This window comes from Rhipicephalus microplus, chromosome 7 (genome assembly GCF_043290135.1).
Source record: "Rhipicephalus microplus isolate Deutch F79 chromosome 7, USDA_Rmic, whole genome shotgun sequence".
NCBI classification, from domain to species: Eukaryota; Metazoa; Arthropoda; class Arachnida; order Ixodida; family Ixodidae; genus Rhipicephalus; species Rhipicephalus microplus.
The window spans coordinates 37,709,838-37,730,262 of NC_134706.1; the positions used below are offsets into that span (position 1 = coordinate 37,709,838).

General features: G+C 45.1%; 1 protein-coding gene across 2 annotated transcripts in view; it reads right to left on the reverse strand.

Moving 5' to 3' along the window:
- Positions 1–1,019: 1,019 nt before the first annotated feature.
- LOC119179258 (fatty acid synthase) overlaps positions 1,020–20,425 on the reverse strand; it is an 80,372-nt gene continuing 60,966 nt past the window's right edge. For both annotated transcript variants that reach the window (XM_037430328.2, XM_075869060.1), the window contains exons 17-25: positions 17,543–17,697; positions 14,903–15,115; positions 13,336–13,671; positions 12,631–12,750; positions 9,571–9,932; positions 8,280–8,633; positions 6,064–6,307; positions 2,248–2,484; positions 1,020–1,326 (exon numbers count right to left, since the gene is read on the reverse strand). In XM_037430328.2, the coding sequence (XP_037286225.2) occupies positions 1,139–1,326; positions 2,248–2,484; positions 6,064–6,307; positions 8,280–8,633; positions 9,571–9,932; positions 12,631–12,750; positions 13,336–13,671; positions 14,903–15,115; positions 17,543–17,697 (2,209 nt within the window). In that variant the 3' untranslated portion in view covers positions 1,020–1,138. The remainder of the gene's footprint in view (positions 1,327–2,247; positions 2,485–6,063; positions 6,308–8,279; positions 8,634–9,570; positions 9,933–12,630; positions 12,751–13,335; positions 13,672–14,902; positions 15,116–17,542; positions 17,698–20,425) is intronic.

A 20,425-nucleotide genomic window follows, 5' to 3' on the forward strand; every position in this document is an offset into this window, starting at 1 on the left:
GACGCTTATTCGCGTTCACCTGCACCTGTCAATACGTTTCGCGGGTCACTCGTGCGTGAGAAACGTAGGAGCACGTTTGTATCTGCTCGTTATTCTTCGCGTGACTATTCCAATTTGTTGCTATCGCGTTCATTGCTTTGCCTTTGCGGAAAGCTGCGACTTTTTTAGTTTCGGTTTTAGTTTCCTAGCCGTGGAAAATTTTCTGTAGCGGTACTGGTCGGCAAAAAAAAAAACCTGTTACTGGTAGTAACGTTTTATTAGTAAGCAAAAATCTGAAATTTTAATGATTAAAAATTTTCTGAGGCCTGGTGTTTTGCAGCTAGACAGTATGTAGGATCTTGGAAGCACTACATCATCGCGTGTAAACAAGCTTCCGCGCCGAGAGTGCCGTATCTGTGCTGGCCTCTTGCACGATAGTTTCCTAAAACTAACTAGAGGTGACTCTGGTGCTGCGATCGTTCAGCGACCATAGTACACGGATTTGCCTAGTCTTCGTGCCGGCGGGTGGTGAATCGCACTTGCGGCTTCATTTATTGCTAGTTTCGGGTTTGTTTGGAAGAAAAGAACGAACTCTTTTGAACCTCGAGACCTAAAAGAATAAGGTGGTGAAGCGCAACCGCTGAGCATTTGCTGGTTTTTGTTTCGTGAGAAGACAGCTCCAAGCCACAAACGGAGCCACAAGCTGCTCAGAAGTGCAAAGATTAGACAAATACGTGCACTACCCATCATTCCCATGGCCGCTGAAGCGCCATGCGTTGCAGCTCCCGTAGACACTAGCGCCAGACTTTCCTCTAGTGTATATTAGGAAACTCGATGTGCTGCACACCGAATAAGAAGGGTCACGGTTCATCGCACCTCTCCACTTAAATTTTTAAAACAGCCTCAGCCCAGACCAGCCCGTCCGTCACTTAATTCGGCAGAAGTTTCAAGGCTGCGCTGAAAATGTGGCGCTATGTATACGAAAGAAGACAGGCAGAAGAGCATCGTCTTCCGACGACATTTTCAATGAAGTAGGCAGATACGGGGCCATCTTTAAAAAAGTCTTTCCATGCGTCAAAACGGTTGCGTACAGAATATTCAGCATCGGCTCCGACTATACTTTCCATTTCACGAAAAGCGAGCCGATTCGCATCCCGCTCTAATTTACGCGTCTTTCTTCGCTCATCGCGCGCAGGTCGTTAAGGGTGACGTGGCGTATTCCTTGAACGGACAGAGCCAGTCCGGTGCTCTTCTCGAGGACCTTTAGTATTTGAACGCCCATGACTGAGTCTAAGCCAAGCTCGCCGAGGCTGCTGTCTTGGTTGAGTGTCGACGAGTCTTGGAAGCCTGCGACAGCAGTGTCCGATGAAAAAAAAAAGGACGTTAGTATTAAATAGCTTTGAAAGTTCACGATGAAATGAGATAATCGAACCACGTGCGTGAATCTCAATCACAAATTTATAAATGCAGGCTCTCTTACTTCTTAAGGAGACGCTAATGTGAAACAATAAATTAGTTTATACAGAGACGCTAATGTGAAACAGCAAATTAATTTGTTCAGATGAATTCTTTTTTCAGAACCCAATCTTTTCTAATCCCGGCTTCATAGGTTAATTATTAAAATTGGAAACAAAGTTGAGAGTTTTATTTCTGGAATTTCACTCCAAAAACTATGCGCGTTGACGTCATTATTACGTCACAAATTGAAAGTATATTGGCCTATTATGATGACATTTTTATTGCGCTATTTTAACGCTGTTAGTCCCTGATAACTCAATGTAAAAGCGATAAACTGTTATAGGCGCTAGTGGAGGCCCTTAAAATCGGACGCTTCGGCGATCTGCTGCGAGATATACAAGGTGGCGTCGAGGCTGATATTTTGTGCTACCGAGCACCCTAGCATATAGCAAGCGTCTTCTTGCGGTCTGAGTCAGTTGTGGGAAATCGTAATTAGTGCGAGAGAAAAAAGTTACACAAAGGCAAGTTTACTTTCGTGTTATAAACGATTCCTACGAAAGAGGGATCGACCACAATTTTTTTTTAGTGTACACGTTAACTGTGCCTCTCAGAACAATCGAGTGTTCACGTTATGGCGAGGTCGGCCGATATGGGTATCATAGTGGCTAACGTCGACCTTGCTATGTTCTAACAGAAGAGTTCAGCGATAAAACGACAAAGTTTCCTCTTGTTAAGCTGAGTAGCTTGCAAGACGCTCGATTTTTTTTTTCGCATGGGCATTATGATCGAGCAAGGAGGCCAGTATCTCACCGAGAATGCGTGTCACCGAGTCAACAAGGTGGTTCTTTTCTGACTTCTTGTCTGAGCTGGAATGGACCTCAGCTTTGACGAAACTGGATACTATGGGGTGGCTCTGGTTGAGGAACCTCTCCATCACTTCCAAGAAACTCTTCATTCGCTGAGGCTGTGTTCCCTCGAATACTGCTTCAGTACTCTGGGAGTCATTAAGGGAGTTTCCATCGATGAAACCCCACTGGATGGCCAGTCCTAAAGAGAGCATGATCACCTTCGTTAGAAGAGTAATTATTGTTTGCGTAGGTGGCACCCAAAGGGAGACTTGATAATGCCTCCTTTGAACAGCTAATGCCTAAAGCCTCGAGTGTACGAAATAAGTGAGCCATGGATAGGGTGCTGCGTATACTTACTATATAAGAAAAACAAAGAAACAAACAAACAAAACGATAGCATTATTCTTATGCGAGCATTCAGGTGGAGACCCGAGCCACACGTTTGCTGTTGGCATCGCCGCCATGCTCTGTACAATGTACAAATGTATGATATTGCCCCGTGCATAGTCTCTTTTATGTGCGAGCCGAAGCTTGCAAAGACTGCAGACGGGCGCGGCTCCGCGGTGCCATTGTGCCCGACTCGCAAGACCTGTGGTCATATAGAACACTATTTACTCAAGTGTCATGACATAAGAATGAACGTCGATGTTTATTCGCAGAACATCAACGTTTAGGCTCACTACGTGACCGTGCAAGCGATATTGTCTTCCCTCGTGGTCACTCGATCTCTTGTCGCCTACTTCTCTTTGAGTTTTTGACTGCTATACAGGCCTCGCATGTGACTGAGGATGAGTGAAAATTATGTTGGGGTTGTGGCGTGAAACTCTGCATGCGGTAAAACTCTGCATTCGGAATAGCACACAGGCAACCGACTCTTGCAAGGTTGCGTCGCGCTATACGTACGACTTTCCAAGAGCATACCCACGCTTCGTTTCAAAATAAAAAAAGACACTAGTTAAATACAATTAGCAAAGGGGAAACCGGGTGGGGCAATCGCCTGAAAATTTCGCAAGGCTTGAGCCTACAGCACCCTAAATCATAAAACCTTGAATCCAAGCAGAGATGAAACGCACCAGCCGTATTCGTCTTGCAAAAGAACACGAACGCATGACGGGAAGGGCCTGCCAAGCGCTAACAGCAAGCGCGAACTTCAATCAAAAGAGCTCCGTTATGCGCACCATTTCAACAGACACCAATAGACGGCTCCTACCATACTGCACTCTCGCCACTTCGTGTTGGGGCGACAGACAGCGTGAAAACCGCTTCGCTCACGAAATGGCCTCGTTCGCTTACGCCAGCGTTTTGTACAGTTGACGCAACATTGGATCCTAAAGGGAGATAACTGCTCGCCCTACTTCTCATAGCAGTAAACGTTGCCGTTATCGTATTCATTGCTGCATTTTAACGGCGCAGCCGGCTTCTTGCCTCCTGTTTTTTTTTTTGCCTGTAATCCGCCATGATGGTCCAGCCGTTAAGGCGTGTTACGTTTGGCACGGCAATTTGTCTGGGCAGACGCCATTGCGCGTAAGCCGGTCTGCTAGGGATGCTTTCCACTCCATCGGTGCCCAGTTTGCAAGACGCCGCCGTGTAGATGTTCCGGGTAGCATTCGGGTCTTAACGAAAACTTCACTATACAAGCCTTTTGTTGAACGGGCTCGAACAGCGTGGGACGGCGCCACTGTGGCTGGTCTCATTAAGACAATCTCTTGACTCGGCTATTGTCATCTAGGCGAGGCCATCGCAAAGCACCGACAGCCCGGAAGTACGGGAACGCGTCGAAGAAGCCGTTCTCAAGGATCGAGCGTTTGGGCTGCCATGTTCGAGAGGGTTCTGGAAGCCGGTAGCTGAAATCAGCCATGGACCGCTGCTGACATTCACGTCAGCGGCCATCTCCCCGGAGGAGTACAGCTTTCCCTCTCCGGACTCTACCTCCTCGCCCTGCGGCGCCTTCAAGGCGTGGGCCGGGTGCGTCAATATGGGGTGCGCTTGTGATACCGTTGGACCTTTTCGCCTAGCCGAGTGGTGCAATATCTGCACCCATCTGATGGTTGGACCACTGAATCAGGTGACCACTTCGTCACCTGATTTATGTCAAGAGCGGTTCCTGCCTTCTTCGGACCTCCATGTAAGGGGACGACGGCATATAAAAGACGAAACATTTTTTTGTAAATGAGAGCTGAATCATGAACTGAATATCTGTTGTACATAATGCGGGATCTTCTGTATCCCGGTACAGTTCCTATCTTTAATCTATCATGTAAGTAAACCTTCGTTCTACCTCTCTTACGAACGCGTGTCCTCACTGGCGAAAATCAGCTATGTGGACGACGGCGGGGAGCCAGCTACACTAAAGAAAACCCGTCGTACCTACCATCGACCTCCTACCCTTAACAACTGGTGGCAGCGGTGGGATGCCATCATCGAAACGTCATGCCCTTTACAGGCGCTGGACTGCTGGGCCCAAGATTAGGTTCATCTACTTAGGTTTAGATGCACGCTAAAGAACCGAAGGAGGTCAAATTTTACGCAGCCCTCCGCTAGGGAGTCTCACAATAATGCTGTGGTTTTGGGAAGCTAAATCCAAACAATTATTATTTTCTATGTGTCACGACAATATGAAATTCGAACAAATGAAGCCTTTCAGTGGAGGCTAAACCCATAATTACGGTATTTTTGTGCCTACATGTACCATGTTAAAAATGCCACTGGCGCGTAAAGGCAGATATTTTTTTCCGATGGAAGGCGGCACCACGTCGATCTGAAGTGACAGGCAAGGCAGACAGATGTGGTCGAGTGTCATTTAGGGATAAGTATGCCATGACAAAGGAAAATTTCGGGTTGGAGGGGGAGGGGGAAAAGTCACGGGCCCGGTTACGCCACTGGTTTAAAATGTTGTCTTAGGCAGACTCTTTCACACAAAGGAGGCCCAAAAATGAATATTTAAAGTAATCGTCAAGAAAATTCAAATGAGTTAACCATTCCATTAACAATTGCGGAATCAGTAATGTTGACCATGAAGAAGAAGACATCTTTCGTCTTCAGGTGGAGGCTCTAGCTCGCTTTCTTAGCCATAAGGGACCTTGTGTGCTACGCTTTCTCAAAAAGAACGCGGAAAAGGTCTCACATCACGCTAACATCGTCAAACTTCATAATATATATGGAACAGCAAAAATATGGAACAGCTTGCCACCTGAAATAAAGAAAGCCCAAAATTTTAACACTTCTATAAAAAAATTTTATCTAAGCTTGAATGATGCGAGCTAACTTTGCGATTTTTTGTTTCCTGGCATGTCGCGTTGCAGTCACAGAAACATCATACGAACTGGATGGTTATTTGGTGTGTGCAATTTTCAAAATGCGTGCCGTTGTTCTGGATTGTGAATCTTGTCGTGGCCTAGCAACGAATGTTGTATATGTATTGCATTTGGAAATACGCATACTGGTATTGTTGACTACTGAATATGTCTCTGAGGTGTCTTGTTTATGTTATTATGTACACTTTAGCGATATGCTTGCGTTGGTGCACCTTCTGACACTATTCCGATTATAGACTTTATTGTCGTTTGGCACGAAGATCGCATTCTAAAAAATGCTTGTCGCAGTGCTGTACAACACCCTGTGTTTATGAGTGTTAGTTTCTTTTTTATGTAACAGTAAGCCTGCATCACTGTATATATTTTCTTTTGGAACCCAGGACTAGCCTTTCGCTACGGGTCCAAGCAGTATGATGATCTTTTGTGTTGTATGATTCAACAAATAAAAAATAAAAAAAACTTACCGGGAAACCTGTCCGCAGCACGGCGCTCGCACAAGCGTTCCAACGCGGAGTCGACGTAGCCCGACAGAGACCTCCCCGGCGTTCCGCGACCGGAGCACATCGAGGAGAAGACGACGAAGTGGTCGAGCTGGGAGCACATTTTTCGGGAGTGTTCGTCCAGATGCCGCGCGCCGTCGACCTTGGTCTTGTAGTCGATTTTTCGCGCCTCCGTGGCCCGATCGGCTGTCAAGCCGTCTTCGTGACACTGCGTGCGCAAACAAAGCGTTCGCTGTCGCTTACCGTAATTGGTTAATTGATTAGTCGGTTGTTTGTTTTCCTTAATGACCCAAGCGACAGTATTGAGTGGAGGCGGGGAGGGGGGGGGGCGGTAGATTATTCCTTGCTTGAAAACGGCAGTAGAAGTAAAATCTACCCTCACGTCCAAAGTGGTAAGTATAAGAGGTGTGAGTTCAAGGTGAGGCAGCTGTTTCAAAACTCTAAAGGTTAATAATCACCAAGACTTTAGTATTGAAAGGCCAAACAGTGATGTGACAGGTAGGGACTGTAGAGAGCTTGAAAGGCATCCTGGTAACAGCACATAAGGATAAGGGCGCAGTCCTAAGAAAATGTATAATAAACAGGAAAATAATATAGGTAACCCGTAAGGAGGTCTAAAAATGTTTTAAACCTCCTTGGCAACCTGTGTAACGAAAACGCCATAGCTACGTCTGGAATTATGGCAGGTTCCCATATAGCGATGCTTCTTGACAGTAAGATTAACGTGTACCTCTGATATCCCGTACCACCTGTATTCGCAATTCCGTACAGTTGGCGTTAATGTCTGACAAGCATATCTTCCACTTTATGTTGACAATCGGATACTGTCATACAATGGTAATTAATTCCTGCATTCAGGGATTATATAAATTGCGCAATATTCTTTATGTATATTTTAGTGACGGGAATGATTGAACTACGGATATACGGTTAGACGGTGTGCTAGACTAGAAAGTACCCACTGCGTGTTAGTTGTTATGGCGTAAGAGACGGTGAGACATATAGATGAACTGTAAAGTAGAGCACAAAAGCAAGTATAAACAGACGACCGAGAAACCTACTGAAAGTACAGTGATCATGTCACAGACTACCGCAGCAGCATTTCTGATGAACAGGGAGACTTTAAAGTTTATTCCATGTTGGACACGACCCTTTTATCATGCATCGTAATGACGCCTAATCATTTATATGTTTGTCTATGAATAATCTCGAGGATACCATTTCGTTATCGTGAAGTACCTGGCCCGCTGACACATGAGATTGCAGCGCACATTTTGTAGTTAATTGGCAATGCCTATGACGGCTGCGATTGAAGCACGAATGTGGTTCTCAATGCTACAGCAAGCGTGTTCAGCAAACTGAGCAACGCGCTCGTGGTCAAGCGACAAAATTCACGTATTTTTCGAGCTCGTGTGTTAAAATTTAATAAGGCACAGACAGCCTACGCATGTCTCGCAAAGCAAAGTGAGGTAATCTGTGGATTAGCATCGGGTCTGATGTCACCAGTGGGACCGTAGAACGGCAAAGAAGTGCAACGTTCGAATCGGCCATGTTTGTAAGCCATAATACGTGTTTTGACACGTCATCGTGTGTAATAACACATACAGAGCACTTTACTTTAAAGATTTTCAACGGTGAATGAAGCAGCCATGCTCAGCTTTCTACATTCTGCTACTCTTTGCACATGCAGTGAATACTAAGGCACGGACACCTTAACAATCATACACAAATAATGCCAAAGGGGAAGGCTGGTCTAGTGAGTTCATCGTTTTCTTTCCAACCATCCACACTGAGTTAATTGCAGGGCGTGTTATAAAAAATCTACGGAATAAATTGTCGTCATTCCCTCTGTTTCGATTGTGAGGTATCTAAATGTACAGGCGGGTCGGCCGTTAAAGGACCACCTGCACGCACAGCTTGCTTGGTTTTCGCTATCTTACAGAAGCATACTGGCTCCGATTTGCATACGAATACTGTTGGTTGACAGTTGCGATTCCCCTTGACAGACTATAGTGACGTGCGTGAAGATTGTTTCCTTGTCCACTTGCAGTTAGAGGGCCCAGCAATATTGAGAATATTTATTGGAGTGTTTCCTTTGACAGTGTACCGTACTGTACATATCCGGAGGAATGGTCAGTCTTTCGCGAATGGCTCAAGGTGCCTAAATGGCGCTGGCTCACCAATGAGACGTTGAAGATGCCGCCTACTGGGCCCATTGCCTCGGCATCCTTTATGGCCTGCAGAGCGCCTTGCGGCGCGGACACGTCGACTTCGCTGACGACAACTGAGGCGCCTGCCGTTTGCCACCGGTGCAGACAGAGACGTTGATAGCCCGTGACCATTCCACGTCCTCCGGTGAGAAGCACTTTCCGACAGCCCCTGGTCACCATCCAGTCCACTAACTCCAGAGCAACACTGCTCGCCTCTCCAACAACGACGTATGCTTTGTGCGTGTAGAAGTACGTGCGGGCGATGGCTTCTATCGTGAAGGGTGTACTGCCGTCCTCGGTTTGGTGGCTCCCCTCGTGCCGGATCTGCGCGATTTTGGATGCGTCAGATTATGAGAGAAAGATGTAGCAAAAATAAGAAAAAAAATGACAAGATGTACACCTTGTTTAGCAAGACTAAATAAAATGCTGCACGGTGTTTGTTGCTGAAAAGTGCGAGAAAACTCTAAACCTATTCTTTCTCTGCCGGTGCCCTTAAGCTTCACCTGCAGACGTTGTTGTCAGGAATGCAAAACGAATTGAGCAGACTCCGGGGAAAACTGAGCAAACGCTGTGTGATTCGAGTACACTGTATATATTATGACGCCGTGGATTAAACGACACAGATAGTAGTGCAGCACTTGTACGATTACAATAGTTCCGATATTATGTGTAATAGGCGCCCATCGTTTGAACTCCTGAAACATGCCAGAGAACCTGCCATTAACCATTAGGCTCAAGAATGCTCATCCTCAGCATTTTACAAATGGAAAGTTATCTGCTACTAGTTTGTTGCTTAGCACGGACAATCAGCACCAGATATCTTCTGCCCAGTTATGTGCCGTAAGGCAAGCAGGTGTTCCAAATACAGTTCCGCTCTAAAGAAAAAAGCCAATAGTGCGCTCAACAAGATAGATAGCGTATTCATAGACCTTGCAGATTCACTCATTTTGGCTTTTGCTTCTGCAATTTCTCGTTGATGTGAAGTGACCATCTTGATAAGCGCCTCAGCTACCAGCACGCGATTCACTTTCACCCAAGGATCAATGCACACTCACGTATTTCTTCTGGATGCTGCAAGACACTTTTGCTTAAACAAGGCCGTCACGTATCTTTTATAACGCTAAAGAAGGGAACACAGAATATCGGGTTTTGACAAGTGCAGTACACTGAACAAAGCAGAGGCTCATATTGCAACGCGTGCTCACGCTGAAGCAAAGAAGGGGAAGGTGGGACGGCCATGGGATAAATGAAGATTGAGTACCTGAAGTACGACTTTGTTGGTGCTCGCTTCGCAGGCTTCTAGCGTGAATGCGTGCGAAGCCTGCTCTCGTGCAAATACTGTCACAGGCAATGGCTTCACGGCACCCGATGAGATACCCTCACGAACAAGCTCAGCAACACGCCACTTCTCCTCCGCGGCGCTGGGATCGTTCGCGTGCAGGGCATCCGTTCGGATCACAGTGACGTTGAGGACTTTGCGCTTTGAAGAAAGTCCTTGAGGTGGGAGGGACGGGAAGCTGCTGTCCACGGCGTCGTGAAAAAGATAGCGACCATTTGGAGCCAAACAGTGAATGATGACGTCTCTATTTGCACTTTGCAGACTGTGAAAAACAAGGTCCACTCCTGCAAAGCCAGAAAAGCAGCGTGGTGATGCTGTTGGGAGGTACAATTCGCCTGAAGTATTATGTCACATCAAAAGAACTGCCGTGTTGAAAAATTATTCTATTCTGCAAGACCACGTGCACGAGCGCACAGAGGAGACAGAAAGCCAAAGATCAGCTACAGCGTTCGCATTGGACATATGTCAGTGCAAGAGTATATGCTTTGATGTAAATACATTCCCCATTCCTCTTAAATGGTCTGGTTCTTCAACAAATGGTGCTGAAGACCCGTCGGGTTTTTTACACGCCGGGACTCTGCCTACCGGAAAACAGCATGTCGGAAAGCCGACAGAGGACAATTCCGGTGACAGAGATGTCAGCGATGCAACAGAAGGCCAGGCTGGGGCTCTTAGTTATGCCGGCGTAGAACACAAATGCAGAATACATTTAGCATCTAACAATGGAACATCTTGAGCCTGCAGGGGGATGGCTGCTTATAAAGGAAAGAGAGAGGTACATAGGCAAAAAAATCTAAAGCGACGAGTTCTCATGAGTGCCAGCGCAAAAAAAAAATAATGCACGAAAATCGAAGAAGTGCATGACAGAAGCACTGTCTAAGAGCTGACGTTTAATAGAAAAGACCACGCAGGAACTAAAAACTCGCAGAATATCCACGGAGTGCAAGATGATGAGTGGGCCGAAGCGTCCATCCTATCGTTCTTGCTTTCGTCCAACCAAGCGTCCGACCATGCATCCATCCGCGCGTCCATCCGCATGGACGGATGGACGCACGGGCGTAACTTCCTTTGTTTTAGCAAGATTCAGCGAGTGTTGGGCCACTGTTCCATGACTAGAGGTGGCGAAAGGTGGAAGCTAGACACGTAGCGCAGACCCTAAGAAAGTGCGCGCGTGCCGCTCTTCTAGTCCGGCCGTGCCACCTCTCGTTTAGTCCTTGGTATGTCTGCTGGATGGAGGTACTTCAATATGATGAAGATATGATGCAAAGATGCGAGATGGCGGTACTTGGAGTGTTCACTAGATGGGCGGACGGATGGACAGACCCACGAACGGAGAGATGCACGGACGGACAGATGGATGGACGGATGGACGAATGCATGCATGAATGGATGCACAGACTAATGCACGGACGGACGGCCAGATGCGTGAATGGACGGATGGACGCACAGACAGATGCACGCACGAACGAACGGACGACGGTCGGAAGCAAGAACGAACGGGCGGCGCTCTAGAGCGGGCATGTGCTACAGGGGATGCGAGATGGGAGATGGCGGTACTTGGAGTGTTCACTAGATGAACGCACGGACGGATGGATAGACGTGTGGACGTACGGACGGATGGACGCGCGAACAGACAGACAGACAGATGAATGTACGGACTCACGGACGGACGCATGGATGGACGCACGGATGGTCACGCGGACGGACGGAAGCAAGAACGAACGGACGAGCGGATGCATGGACGGGCTGATGGACGCTTCGCCCCATTCATCATCATTCACTCCGTGGATATGCTGTGATTTTTTAATGTAGCATACATGATTTCATGCGCTAAGGTATCATTACTATTTACAAGAGTAGAATAGACTGGATAACGCATGCTCGCATTTGCAGTAATTAAAATGCACAGGTAAATGTGCCGAAAATTGATTTTTCACAGGGAGTTCATGCTCTTTAATTTTGTCGTATCGGCACTGTGGGTATTGAAGCAGTTTGATCAGGTTATTTCGCTACTATGCGCGTAATGTTGCGAGTCCGAAACAACTGACCACTTATTTTTGACGAATAGATGATGGACTGCAGCAAAAAAAAAAAAAAAACGTTTTATAGACCATTTGCGAGTTATCGTAGAATACTTATCCGTGCCTATCATTTTGTTTTTCGAAGTTTCTTGGTTTTGCAAAGCAAAAGTATGGTTGACTGCGTGAAACTTTCTTAATGGAACGAAACGATTAATTTACTGAGCAGGTTACTCTGTCTTTTGTAAATTCACAGATCTCTAACAAGGTTTATTATTATTATTATTATTATTATTATTATTGTTATGATTAATATTATTACGATTATTATTATTATTATTATTATTATTATTATTATTATTATTATTATTATTATTATTATTATTATTATTATTATTATTATTATTATGTCAGGTTTTCTACAAAAGGTTTTTACATATGTCATCAGTCACCTAAACTTCGTCTAATATATCTATTCTTTCTGCAGCTCATTGTTACCCTGTTAATAAATTTTCTGCAAACTTATCAAAGAGCTGAATTCTGGACCAATCCCCAAGGTGGCTATGAACAACAACAACAACAACAACAACAACAACAACAACAACAACAACAACAACAACAACAACAACAACAACAACAACAACAACAACAACAACAACAACAACAACAACAACAACAACAACAACAACAACAACAACAACAACAACAATAACAACAACAACAACAACAACAACAAGTGGCATATTCGTAATCGTTAACTGAACATTTCTGAAAGGCTCGAAGATGCACCAATTATTCAGAGGAGTTTCCGGCGACAATGTAATAACACAGAGGCCTTCTTCAGAAAAAAACCGCTATTGGATGATCGAATGCATCGCCCATAAAGGCCCATCAACTACGATGTGCGCTTGTTACTTGTGTTCAGAGAGGCCGGTTACTTCAAACGCCAAGGTTGGTTACACACCTTTTCCTTTGGTTGGATCAAGGATGTATTCTTCCAAGCAAAGGCCATTGTAGTTTACAATGTTCCCATCTTCCAGTTGAGGGAAACGGTCCTTCAGGAACTGCTTCTCTCTCGCCGAACCTGTTGGCAACCAGTAGTAGGCGTAATTCAATAAAGACACGACTATTACAGCTTTATGCACGATGAAGGTGTTTCAACACACCTATGCCTACAATGACGAGAAATAACAACGAAAGAGAAAGTCGTGCTACATACCGTAACTACGCAGCTATTAGGCTGCGTATATCTAGGCGTAAGCTGTCCAACGGAAATTCAACATTTTCTGCAAAAAAAGTAGCTTTGACCTGTACTTTGACTGATTGAATAACGGGACGATATTACTATAGAACATTGTCATACAGGGCTGCTGCTAATATAAACGATCGCAGCATTGCAACTGAGGCTACGATGGACAGAGTTATTGACAAATATAATTAGCCTACCGTTTGACAAAGTTGTTCAAAACCTGAAGGCCTCAAATTACGGTTCTTATAGAGAACTTTGATTAAATGAACGTTTTAAATATTTTACTAGGCGTTTCTGACTACACTGTTTTCACTCAAGATACTGACGCTTTAATAAATAACAAATAAACTGGCCGAATGATTGGTTGCTCGATGATGCAGTGAATGCTTCGAAGAAACCGTCCAAGGTTCGTACTCTTACCGACGCTCGCGAAGACGATGCAGCCCATGGATAGAGCAACGGCGATGGCAGCCTGCCCCAAGCATCCACTTCCGCTGTGCACGAGGACGGATTCACCCGGCCGCATGTTACCCCGCACCAAGAGAGCATGGTAAACGGTTGCGTAGGATAAAGGAACGGTGGACGCTTCGGTCATGGTCCACGTGTCGGGTACTTCCCACAGAAGAACGGGGTCTGCAGCAACCACGGTCGCCAAAGCCTGGCCGGTCACGAGGCCCATGACCCGTAGCCCTGTTTGGTCCGTTCCGGAGAACTCTTGCCCCAGCATAGAACCTGAAATCGCCATGTCAGCCACACCTGCAAATGAAAGATTGCGTTCGAGGTTGCCTGAAGGTGACACCCGCTGCGGAGTTTCTTGCCCTCCAGTTCATCCACTTTTAAAAGTTCAGTTCGTTAGGAACCCATACAATCGCTTAGCCCGCTTATACCTTCACTAGGTGGTACACGTGACTGGCCACCTCACTAACATTGTCTCTTGTTATTTTGTCCCACGCGCTTCCAAAGACTGGGATCACCTTCCCTTTGTAATTACGTTCGTTTCAAATCAGGACCTAATTGTTCTTGTTCTACTCCACAATATACATTTATTTGCTTGATGCCGGGTAACGTGTATGCTGTATTTGTTATTTTGTGGGCTCTCTATATTTCATCCTATACCTACATGCGAGTTCTATTGTATCAGCTTGATACTGTATTCTGGCACGTTTTTAGGAGTAATCAATTACTTTAAAGTAATTTCTTTTTGCCTTTTGTTTGTTTTATTACGTACCAGATTCCTTCTAGAAACCACAGCGCGCTTTAAATTCAAATATTGAAAATAAATGAAGTGATGACATTTTTGGGTAGCGTACCGTACACTTTATCAATACCAGAAGCACCGATATTACACGACACTTGCGGGTAACTGCTCATGCTATCTTAGTAAAGAGGTCAACCGCAGCCTTTACGAAAATCAGAGGCGTAGTATATTCTGGAATATAAAAGCCCCTAATTTCAAACTTTCATGCCCAGAGGCTGCACTGTGGGCAATGGCTCATTCTATTAAAGCACTATTTAAACTCGTTTAGCAATTAAACCACACTAAAAGGGTTGTAGAATCAACTGCAAAGGAACTCTCGCTGAGGCTGTCTGAAAAACGCCATATATCAATGCGCCAGAGCTCTGATCTAGCTCGTTTTTCGAACTATCTTGAAGGCGTTCTTTGGGCTATGGCCTTCCTCACACAATCGCACCAATGTAATGCTACGCAGGACAAATCTTAAAACACATTTACTTTGGGGCTTTCAGGGTGGACCTTAATCTTCATAGATAGAGTTCATTCTCACTGAATATATTTTTTGCCTCCAACAGGATTTTTGCCTCCATCAAAACTGCAGTCGTCGCCACCGGAATTCGATCCTGCGACCTCGTTCTAGTTGCAATACATATAATTCTTCAGAAGTTTTACCATGCTCGGCGAAGACGTGCGATGAAAGAAAGGCGAAGAGCTGCTGGGGCACGTGCGAAGTCATCTCAAGAAATAACTCACCTGCAACTGTCTCTGGTAGCAGATTCCCTGTGGCGAATCTCACGTCGCGACTGTTCACCGCAGCAAAGTGCACATCGCACATGACTGGACCAGTGGCACCCTTAGCAGCGGGCGGCGTGTTGTAGGGCACTGGGGACTCGTACCAAGTCAGGCTGGATGGGTCGCCTCGTTTGCGCACGTTCAGAACAGCAAACCGCGTGTTCTTAGCTGTAGCTGCAGTCCAAATCCACAAACACACCAAATGTGAGCGACACTCGCTGCTTATATCCTAATACGCGAAGGGGGAAAGTAGTTTCCGTCTCACTGTTTTGAAGCTGCTAATCTCGCGCTACATACCATGTTTGGCTTGGTTTTGCAAATGCTCTGCATACAGTGTTTCCACGTTCACCTAGTTGAGTGACACCACAGCAGCGAGGCTACGAGTGAGCGCAGCTGCGACGCCTCCTAGCGGGTATACCTTTCGATCTTGCCTACCATGACTTATTTAAAAACAGTAATGCCATTTCGCACGAGAAGAAAGTTTATGACTACCCTGAGTACGCAACAATTACAAAATAAGGAGGCTACTCACAGCCTTTTCATTATAGCACTATTCCGTTATAGCACTGTTTTCATTATAGCACTATATAAAATCTTCGTGTTATTTATTCAATTTCAAGAAATAAAACTAAGACTATATCTCATATCGCCATGTATTATCCGATATTGTTCTTTTTGAATTGCGTAGTGATATTTTAGTCGTATCTTTTACCACGTTTCATAGCTTAGTTTTTTCGCAATAGTTGCCTATCATCGTTCTCTTAATCGTTCAATACTACAATGCCTTGCCGCTTACCCTTTCAATTTTATGGCATGCGTTCTTCATCGTGCGTTCCCCTTCAGACGTCGGAATATGGAACTGAACTTTGTGAAACGTCACCGTCATCTTATGTATCGGCATTTCGCCAACCATAAACTTACATCTTCACAGTGGGTCAGGTGGCGCGACGTCACGCCCAAAACACTTGCGCTCCGGCGCCTCAAGATCATTGGGACGCCATGAATGTCCTTGGAAACTTACAATAGTGGAGCTTTCGCTTTTCAAATCAAACACAATGGGTGTGTTCCAATACTCACCATAGACGACAAAACAGACAGCTAAGTGGACGGCGGCCATCTTAAGTCCCATTGTCATTCTCACGTATCCGGCAAAATAGACAGCTCCGAGATGACCGCATCGTAGACAAATACGATGCAGGCTACTTTGCTGTCCAAACAAGATAGCGGCTCAGCGAATCGCCTCAGATAAATCAAATCTCGCCGGAATGGTCGTCTGCACACAAGCAGACTCTTCCCCATACGCTCAATGTGAGTAACGTTTATTTGTTTTTACTTTCAATACAAAATAGGCCGGAAAATACAACTGTTACGTTTGTTTACTTTAGCTTTCTCTTCTCGACACAAGGTGGCGCATGGTCACGTTAAAGCCGTCCAGAAGTGTTCCAATTCTCGGACCGCGTGGGCTCGGTGCTGTCTTCTGAGCTGTCTACGTAGACTGTCCACGTGCTGTCTAAAAATTGGAACATACCCTATATAGGTAGATCGCGGTTGGCCGATGGTCTCCTTTCTCGCCGAAATGAGAAGTGCATTTGATAAAGTCCTTAAACAAATCCCAGTCTATCACTTAACTAGACTGTTTCAATTCCGTATTCGCTTTTTTTTTTGCGGTGGTGAATAGTAACCGGGCAAATCTGTCTGGAAACGAATCCAAACAATAGTTGGAGAACATTGGCATGGGCAATATTGTTTACATTACTTACCCAGGCAACTAAAACTTGTAATATTCGTCAGGTTTGATATATCAAATAAGTACTTAACGCCAATTCATTTTCGCGAAAACTGTTAGTCGAATCATTGCAATAGTCAGCTGTCTGGGCGAACGTGCAGTATCAAGGAAAATGTATGTCTTTCATGTTTTTAACCCTCCCCCCCCCCCCCACCGCCCATGCTTTAACGCCTCTGGGCAAAGCGGAGATAAGTATGAATAATGAAAAAAAAATAAAGATGTCGATCTCTGTGTATGTTTGAGAGAATACTGGCCTACAAGCGTTTATCTTCTGGAAAAATCTGTATGCTTGCACTTTCCTCATATTTTTTTTATTATCTCTTAGTGACATGTTTGGTCAGCTGACTGATCATGCGATTTGGACTGTGGTGAGATTGTGTTGTGCATACCGCTGTCCAATGCAATTAAACTTCGTATACAGCTTGCCCTCCCCCCTTCAGCCTCATTTTGACTTGACTGCAAGGCAGAAGTTTAGGAGAAAACACGTGCTTGAAGAGTTTAAAAAAATGCTTAAAATGTGTTTTTGCCTGAGGAAGGCAAAGACACATAAATGTATTTGCCTTCCTCTGCTTGCTGCCCTGGAGACGAAACCACTGGTCTTCATGTTGGCCCTAGCCCTTCTTCATGGACATTTTATGCCATGTTAGCTGGCGCTCACACAGATATTGCTCGATGAAAGACAACACTATGCAGGATAATTATCATGATAGCGTATATTTTTAACACTATCTGAAGTACGTTTTCACTTTGAACAACTAGGAACAGTCAAAACACTGTATCTATATGAGGGTTGGCGGCAGAGGCATACTACTTACAGGATTTCGCAACCACGTGCCGGTAGGAGCCCCATCGTCCATTGCGGTAAACATTCATGACCAGATCCTTTTCCATGACGTCCTTGTATTCAGGCCTTCTCGTGCTGAAGTCAGCCACCTTGCTGGTTCCGGAACAGCCAGCATCCAATACACATCTGCGCATGAAGAATCGGAGTTATGCTTAGACGCGTTCTGCTGTGAATAGAGGAGGTTGTTTGCTTGCGCAAATGGACAGTTAAATAGGCCCATGTATTTGCATACACACGCATTACAACGTGCAAAAAGGTTACGCAGGAAGTATGTGGACACTAAAGTACGTGAGGGGACGAATCGTTATTCATGACTACTGAATTAGACAAGAGAGGCAGAAAGGTACGTATAAAAGTTTATCTGCTGTAAACGAAAGTATTATACATAAACCTCAGAAGAGAACAGTGCTTCGAGATAGGTAGCAGTGCACTTGAAGCTGTAAAAAAGTATGTCTAATTGGGACAGGTAGTAACCGCTGAGCCGATCCGCGAGATTGAAGTAAGTAACTGATTGATTGATATGTCGGCTTTAACGTCCCAAAACCACCATATGATTATGAGATACGCCGTAGTGGAGGGCTCCGGAAATTTAGATCACCTGGGGTTCTTTAACGCGCACCAAAATCTGAGCAAGTGGGCCTACAACATTTCCACCTCCATCGGAAATGCAGCCGCCGCAGCCGGGATTTCATTCCACGACCTGCTGGTCAGCAGCTGAGTGCACTCATTCACTAGACTACCATGGCTGGGCAGATTGAAGTAAGTATAGAAGATTAAGAATAGGGTGGAGCACATTCGGCAAGTTCTCATATGAAGAATGGTACAATGCCACTATCCCTCAAGAGGAAGGTATATAACAGCTGCATCTTGTCGGTACTTAGCTACGGAGTATAAACATCGAGGATTACAAAAAGGGTTCCACTTGAGCTGAAGACAACGCAGCGAGCAATAGAAAGGAAAGTTATAGGTAACCCTAGGGGACAAGAAGAGAGCACAGTGTATTAAGGAACAAGCGTGTGTTAAGGACATCGTAGTCGAAATCAAGTAGAAGAAATGGTTATGGGCCGGGCACGTAGCGCGAAGGCAAGACAACCGCTGGTCATTGAGTATCACTGACTGAATTTCAAGAGAAGACAAGCGGCTGAAGGGAAGACAGAAAGTTTAGTGGAAATCGGGAAGTTTGCGGGAATAAAGTGGCAGCAGCAAGCATGCACAAGACCGAATTGAGTGGCGGGACATGGGAGAGGCATTTGTCCTGCAGTGGGCGTAGTCAGGATGATGAAGGCGATTGAGGATGATGATGATGATAATGATGATGATAATGATAATGATGATGGTGATGATGATGTGGGTGCTACAAATGTGGAGAGAGGAAATATTTCGGACAACCCTATTTCTTGGCTTTGGTGTATGGTAGTGGCACTCACTTCCCCGTGCTCATGTGCATTGGTGCGTTTCAATGCGTTGCTGAAGCGGATCTCAAATCTAAGCTGCTCCCGGGAAAGCCGTTTGCTTTTATAATGAATTCACTCAACTAATTTGCATAAAGCATACTGACTGCTATTCTCTTACGTTAAGTAAAATTATCCTCTAATACATGCGTCCAATGTATAGGACAAACAAAAACCACTCATGGAGCACCAGTTTTATTTTCTTTTTTGAAAACACGTTTTCTGAATATTAGGAAAACAAGAATTCCCTGACAAGGTGTTTCAAAGTGAAGCATCTGCCAATAATAAATTGTGGGATTTTGCGTGTCGACATGATGAATACGTCCACCACAGCTGGGAGACTCTTTAATGTGCTCCTGAGCATGAGTGGACGGCTCTTCCTGCATTGTGCTCCCTTTGGACGCGTGCCCCCTTTTTAAAGTGTGGTCCCTTATGTTAAGAAGGCGACCAGCGTTTCCGAGCATGGGAGCACAAATACTTCAGCGATAAGTTGCCACGGCGAGTGAATGATCAAATAGATTGCGCACACAAAGCGCTGGACTTTGGGAGGTCAATAGAGATTTAAACATCTCTGCTCTCTGCAATACAGTTCGTGCCCTACACTATGCTGGATCAGTCGCTCAGGCTAATATAGGTTACGACAGAAATGAAAATTCATGATGTGGGTGTGTAGTGCCCACCACATAAATAAACACGACCCCACTATCATTATAACCTAGAAAATTTCGAGCAACGCTCCCTCATTTTAATGCGGATGATGGATCCGTGTTCATGCCCATTGAAACAGCGACTAAGCATGGAACTGCTTGTGCACATTAACCGAATATTTTGGCTTTATGAACAAGCTTTCATCCTTTAATTGAAAAAAAAAGTGTGGTTGGAGCCCTCAAGTGTTGCCTGTTTTTGCATTACATTAACCACATAGGGACTACAAATTTATAATCTAAGACAGCTATTACAAGGACTGCGTTTTCTTCGCATTTTTACTAATGTACCCACACTATTCTTCGGCCTTTCTTCACCTCTTATGCCCGTAATATATCAAGTAGGTGAACACGAGCTGACTGGTCACTCTGGTCTTCAGCAAAGAGTTTTATCCCTTTTGTCACTTCGATTAAACAGCCATAGTGCAATCGCTGCAATCGACAAAATGAGCCCCACGATAACGTGAGCCCCATCCCATCAGAGTGGGCTTTGAAGCCAGTGCCAGTAGAATATAGGGGCAGCATATGTCGATAAAAGCACCAATTGTTTTTCTATAATACACTAGAGGAAACTCCGGCGCTAGTTTCTATGTGAGCTGCAACGCACGACGCTTCAGCGAGCGTGAGCACGATGTGTAGTACAAAAAATTTTGTCTTTTCTTTGTACTTTCGGATCCACTTGGCTTCGCGTGGCCTAGA